Below are 6,464 nucleotides of genomic sequence, written 5' to 3' on the forward strand. Positions count from 1 at the left end.
AGAATCTACGGGGTCACACAAATAGAGGATTTAATTAGTCAGACTATCATAATTGTGATTTAGAATGTCAATTGAAGTCAATCATCAATATGATTGGTGATTGAATTAACCCACTAAGTATTAGTGAGTTAATGGAAAAAGAATTAAGTGAAATTGATTGCAATTGAATTGCAATTGGGCTGATTTAATGAGCCAAATCAAATTGGGTTCGACCCAAATTGATTTAGGTTCATGATAGGGTCAATTTGATTAAACCGAGGTTTGTGCGGATTTTAAAGACCACATGTCGTGGTAGGATGAATATGACTTAAGTCATGTTCACACTATGCGGACTTTAAAGTCCACATGGCGTCGTAGGAAGCATGCTCCCAAATCAATTATTCTCCTAATGAAATTAGGAGTCCTAATGTAATTAGAAAATTAATCAATTAATTAAGTGGACACATATCATACATCTATGAGCACAAGGATTGGACACTTAGCATTAATCCAAGGGTGGGTTATATTTCCATACTCCTAATAAGATTAGGAGAAGCCTTAGATCCCATCTATAAAAGGCTTGGGGCGTGAACCATAGGAGACATCCTTGATCACCACGCCTCCTCCCTCTTCCTCTCTTCCCTTCCCACGGCTGCAAAAGGAGACATCCTTTTCTTCACGGCAGCAAGGTGAAGGATCCCCTTTCTTCTTCCTCCAAGGTGTTGGAAAGCAAAGAAGAAGAAGGATCAAGGAAGAGATATCAATTCAGCCCAAGGAAGAAAGAGTTCTTCCTCCCACGTTAAGCTTCTTCCTTTCCTCCTTGTCCATGGCTGAAAGAGGGCTTCTTATTCCTCTTCTTCCATGGCATCAAGGTTAGAAAGATTCACGAGCAAAGCTACCTCCTCCTCTTCCTTAATTGCGAGCAAGGTTGAAAAAGAAAGTGTTCTTCTTCAAAGAGGTATATTGCACAATTTCTTCCATCTCTTTTGATAGTCATGAGAGGTCTTTGCAAGGAGCTAGCACTCCGGTAAGATCTTATCACATATGATTAAATCCTCGTGTAGATACCTGTAGAGGCCGGACACGTGTGCGGCTTAACCAGAAATCTAGAAAGATCATCAGGCTGCGGTGTTCTACACCTGCAGAATTTTTGAAGATGAGATCTTCAAATTAATAACTTCTGATTTTTGTTTCAGTTTTATGAATCTTAATCAATCCTCTTCAGATCCTAATCTTCCCTTCCTAATGAGTTCAAAGATCTTCTGGATTTGGATCCAGAAAATTTTTTGAATTCTACGATCTGAGGCGCGTTCATATGATGAACAACATCCCGTTCGAATTTCACTGCGAACGTCGCATCGAACGGGGCGTATCTCAGCACTGAGTGGGGGTAACTCCAACGCCATAACCCCTCACTCGACCATAACGCTCTGGGTCTAATAATTCGCGAGCACCTGAGCTTCGACATGACTGGTCGCGTCGGATGATGATGACTCCTCGACACGCTCTGAAATAAGAGTTGTTGTCCTGTCCTATATCTCTCAAAAGAAAAAGTCATATTAATGTATGGCAATAATAGAACTAATAAGAATATCGTTGAAAGATTCAAAGATGAATACATACAACTATATCTCTTGCCTCCTTCCGAACAAAACTGTCATCTCGGTGGGTGTGAGTCATCTTATAAAACTCCACCTTACCAGGCTTCCTCCCATTATCATCCATCTACAACAAAAAGTATATTGACAAGCTAGTTATCATGATACATGCTATATGATAGAACAGTTTAAAATAGTTTCAAAGAGTTTCAAAAAAACTTACGAATTCAGCTCTACGCCTAGCATAACTCATCGAGCCTGAAGTATAAGGAACAGTCTGAGAGGCTCGTGCAGCTCTACCAATGTTGAAATATGTCTTCCCAAAAAAAGAATAAACAATATAATATATTTAATGTATAAATTTGTAATCTATATTATTAGTAAATACAATCTAAGGTATTGAAAAAATATACACAACCTGAACTTTCTCTGAAAATCAATAGTGGACAAGCTCCCTCCATTGATAAGGGATTACATAAGGAGGACAAACACGGGCCACCTCCTCTTCAATGGACAAGCTCCCTCCATTGGTGAACTTTTGTATAGTTTTTCAATGTGGCTCAAACACTAAATTTAGTGCTTCCCTTTCAAGCACCTCCCTTATTACTACGAGCAGATAGGACAGAGATAAAGTTGGTTGAACCCCACAACATGGAGTGACAATGCCAGACGTAATAATTGATAATTTTATAGGTCACAAGGTAGGCCACTTGTAATTATTTTATTAACTGGTGATTCTTAATTGAAGATTATAATTTATAAATTTAGGATCTTGAGTTCATATAATTTTAAATGATTTCATGTACATTATGATAATTTTAAGTGTAGCACCATGCAAACCTTATAATGCATCACAAACTTCTACCATATGGGGGAGAATATATTAGAAATTACCTTTACTAGCAATTTGACAACAGACGACATACTACCGGACATAAAAGAATAAAGCAGGCGAATAAGAACAAGAAAATTGGGAAGAACACTAGGATGTTACTGTCACGGCTTCCATCATGTAATTTGATTATCAAAATATTGCTCAATGCTTCCAACCACGACCGAAAAATCTAATTCACTTGCTTCTACCAGACAATAGAACATTTTTTTATCAATGTAAAGTACAAAGAATGCATAACTACAACACAAAAGTATTCGGATTACACACATCCACCAATAAATTATCAAGAAATTTTCTATTCGGTGGGGTTATCAAATGATACCTCTTTCTCGAGCAGAGGAGGATGGGATCGGCCGGTCGGCGCCGTAGAGGAGGGAGGAGGAGAGGAGGTTGCGGACGCATGGTAGCCCAGTGCCGGAGAGGAGGGAAGAAGAGAGAAGCTTGGCATCGAACATCGCTCGAAGCCGGCCGGAGAGCACATGGGTCGATCGCTGGTCGTCACATAGGAGGGAGGAGGAGAGGAGCTAGAGCTAGATCGGGATGCAGAATGAGAAGGGAAGGTCGGCCGCTGGTTTTGTTGGGAATTGGACTTAGGACGATGCTTATAAGCGTCGTCTTAACCACTCATAGTACGACGACCCTAATAAGTGTCGTCTATTACCAACCCTTTTTAAAAAGCGTCGGTTTTTTCTGTATGTTTACAACGACGCTTTTAAGCGTCGTCTATTCCTGAGAATTACCGACGCTAAACGGAAGCGTCAGAAAAGTTCGGCACAGTACCCATTTTTCCCAACGCTTGTTCCTAGCGCCGGGAAAAAAGAGTCGAAAAAGGCCCATTTTCCTGTAGTGTGTTGAGGTTGACGAAGAAGGAACATCAGCGGCTGCTGCAAGTGAAACAGAAATCACAATGGGCTGTTGCCTCTGAGAACGCATGGATCCAATGGATTTCCATGCAGACCATCCTTTTGTCTGTCATTAGAGAAGAGGTGACTGGATCGTTGTATTGAAGCATACGGGGGAAGATCAGCCTCAAACTGCAGTCCAAATGAAGCAGAAGTGCGGAAAAGGCTGAATGAAGATGAAGAAGATTTTTTGTAGTTAGCCACATTGTGTTTTTTTTTTTTTTTTTTTGCTAAGCTATATGATTCTTTGCAACTATATATAAAGTTTGCCGCTGTAAACAGATTCATTCAATGAGAATTTTGTGAATTCCTCAATGGTTTGTGCTCTATGTTTTTCCTTTCTCTCTTCCCATACATTTTCTTACATGATTTCAGAGCAGTGAGAGCGATAAACCATGGCAGAAATTCCAACAAACACAGAAGGCTCTTTAACAACCAATTCTGTTCAGAACCCATCATCAAACTCATCAACTATTTCCAGATTTTTGAATTCCAGTGACCTAGCAAACCCTTACTGATTAGAAAATGGTGATAACCCTAGAGTAACTTTAGTTACAGACCTTCTTACTAGAGATAACTATGCTACTTGGTCCAGAGCAATGCGTAGAGCTTTGAAGCTAAGAACAAGCTTGGATTTATCAATCGAGCTATTCCGAAGCCCACAAATGCTGAGGATCCATTGCTTGAAGCTTGGGAATGATGTAATGACATGGTTGTCTCTTGGATTCAAAATTCTATCAGCAACACACTTAAATCAAGTGTAGTTTTTGTTGATGATGCTTTGGAGATATGGATGGAGCTTCTGGAGCATTTTTCTCAACAAAATGGACCAAGAATATTTCAATTGAAGAAGGCTTTGGCTGGACTACAGCAGGAACATGATTTGGTGGGCATCTATTATGGTAAGCTTAAAACTCTGTGGGATGAGCTCTCAATGTATGATCCAATGCCTGAATGTAGTTGTGGAAAGTTGAAAATACTGTTCGATCGATATCAAAGATATTGTGTTATTCAATTTCTGATGGGTTTGAATGATTCCTTTGCTATTGTGAGAGACCAGATCATACTATTAGACCCTTTGCCCCTTATGAACAAGGTGTTCTCCTTGGTTCAACAACAGAAGAGACAACATCAAATGGTTTCAATTGTACCTTCCCCTGATTCTCTGACCCTAGTTGCCAGAAATTTTTTTGTTAATACCAAACTTGCTCCAAAATTTGTAACTACTCAGAAAAGGGACAGACCATTTTGCACTCATTGTAATGTTCAAGGGCACTTATTGGAGAATTGTTTTAAGGCTGGAAATGCTAAAGCTCCCATTTGCACACACTGCAACATGACTGATCATGTGGATGGGAAATGCTATAAGCTTCAGGGGTACCCTCCAAGCCACAAACTTTTTAACAAAGGAAAGAGCCCTGTTACTTTTGCAAATCAGTCTAACATCTCTGTTCCTGCTATCCAAGATGAAGAAAATGATGCTAAGGTGGCTTTGACTAAAGGATAATATCAGCAGCTATTGGCCTTACTCCAGTACAAAGACTCTTCCACTGCTCTTCACTCTGCCAATCAGATCCAATCCATTGTTATCCCTGCACCACATGCTCCAAGTGTTCGTAAGATGTTTGGTATTTCCATTTGCCTTTCAACCTACACACATGATCCAATCCATTGTTACACCTACACCACTCAACCAACTCTTCATGATATTCCTTGGATAATAGACACAAGTGCCACAGATCATATGATTTGTGACACTGAATTTTTTACCACCATGATAGCTAAGGTTTCTTATTCAGTCAAATTGCCAAATGGTATTGAGGTACCCATGACACATATTGGTGTAGTTAAGCTGAGAGACACTATTATCCTAAAAGATGTTTTGTATGTTCCATCCTTCTCTTTCAACTTGCTTTCAGCTAAGAAACTTGCAAAATCTCTTATTTGTTGTCTTGTTTTCTTCTCTAATTGTTGTTTTCTTCCGGACCTTTTATCTTGGACAACGATTGGGATGGGTGAAGTGAGAAATGGCCTATATCACCTGTTGAGGATTGATGTTGCTTCTTCAACTTTAGTAACTACCCTTTCAAAGTTTTTACATAAAGATATATTTGTTTCTGCATCTGTTATGAATAGCAAATCTGTTTCTGACCTTTGGCATTGTCGCCTTGGTCATATTTCTGCTTCTCGATTACAGCTTATAGATGATCCGATTGTAAAGGATAAAATGTTTTCCATTAATGAATTCCCTTGCTGTATTTGCCCTATGGCAAAGCAGCATCGACTTTCTTTTTCTATTAGTCAACACAGATCTTCCATTTTGTTTGAAATTATGCATTGTGACCCTTGGGGACCTTGTTCTGTGGGTGGCTTATGATGGTTCTAGGTATTTCCTAACCATTGTTGATGATTTCTCCAGAAGCACTTGGGTCTATTTATTCAATACCAAATCTGAAACTAGGTAGTGCTTAAAATTCTTTTATAATATGGTTGAGACCCAATTTCGAGTGAAAATCAAAATCTTAAGAAGTGACAATGGAGCAAAATTTCAAATGCATGAGTTTTTTGCCAATAAAGGTATCATACATCAAAGAAGTTGTGTTGAAACACCACAGCAAAATGGCATTGTAGAGAGAAAACACCAACACTTGCTTAATGTGGCCAGGGCCTTGAGATTCCAAGCAGAAATTTCTCTTCAATATTAGAATGATTGCATTTTGACTGCTGCTTACATTATCAACTGAACACCCACTCCCTTGTTGGCCAACAAAACCCCTTTTGAACTTCTTTTCAATACCAAACCTACCTATGGGCACATAAAAGTTTTTGGTTGTCTTTGTTTTGCTTCTACCTTGTCTCATGGTCGGAAGAAGTTTGATTCTAGAAGCAGAAAGTGTGTCTTTTTAGGCTATCCTTTTGGTGTTAAAGGAAATAAAATTCTTGATCTTCACAGCAATACTACCTTTCTCTCTAGGGATGTGATTTTTCATGAAACTATTTTTCCTTTTCATACTATTTCCTCTGTTGCTGGTGGTCCAAACCGAGAACGATTGGCACAGCGGTGTGAACGGAGTTCCCTTGGAGTTGGGT

General features: G+C 39.3%; 1 protein-coding gene across 1 annotated transcript; it reads left to right on the plus strand.

The window, feature by feature from the left end:
- The first annotated feature begins 4,083 nt into the window (after window positions 1–4,083).
- On the plus strand, window positions 4,084–4,881 carry LOC120107875 (uncharacterized). Its single transcript, XM_039121393.2, has one exon. The coding sequence runs from the start codon at window positions 4,084–4,086 to the stop codon at window positions 4,879–4,881; it is 798 nt and encodes a 265-aa protein (XP_038977321.2).
- The last annotated feature ends 1,583 nt before the right edge of the window (window positions 4,882–6,464 follow it).

This window comes from Phoenix dactylifera, chromosome 3 (genome assembly GCF_051530095.1).
Source record: "Phoenix dactylifera cultivar Ajwa chromosome 3, Ajwa_hap1_PhDact_Kaust_v1.1, whole genome shotgun sequence".
In the NCBI taxonomy this organism is placed as follows: Eukaryota; Viridiplantae; Streptophyta; class Magnoliopsida; order Arecales; family Arecaceae; genus Phoenix; species Phoenix dactylifera.

Bases quoted from the DNA above. Each gene is read 5' to 3' on its own strand.
- LOC120107875 (XM_039121393.2), top strand. From the start codon at position 4,084: ATGGTTGTCTCTTGGATTCAAAATTCTATCAGCAACACACTTAAATCA.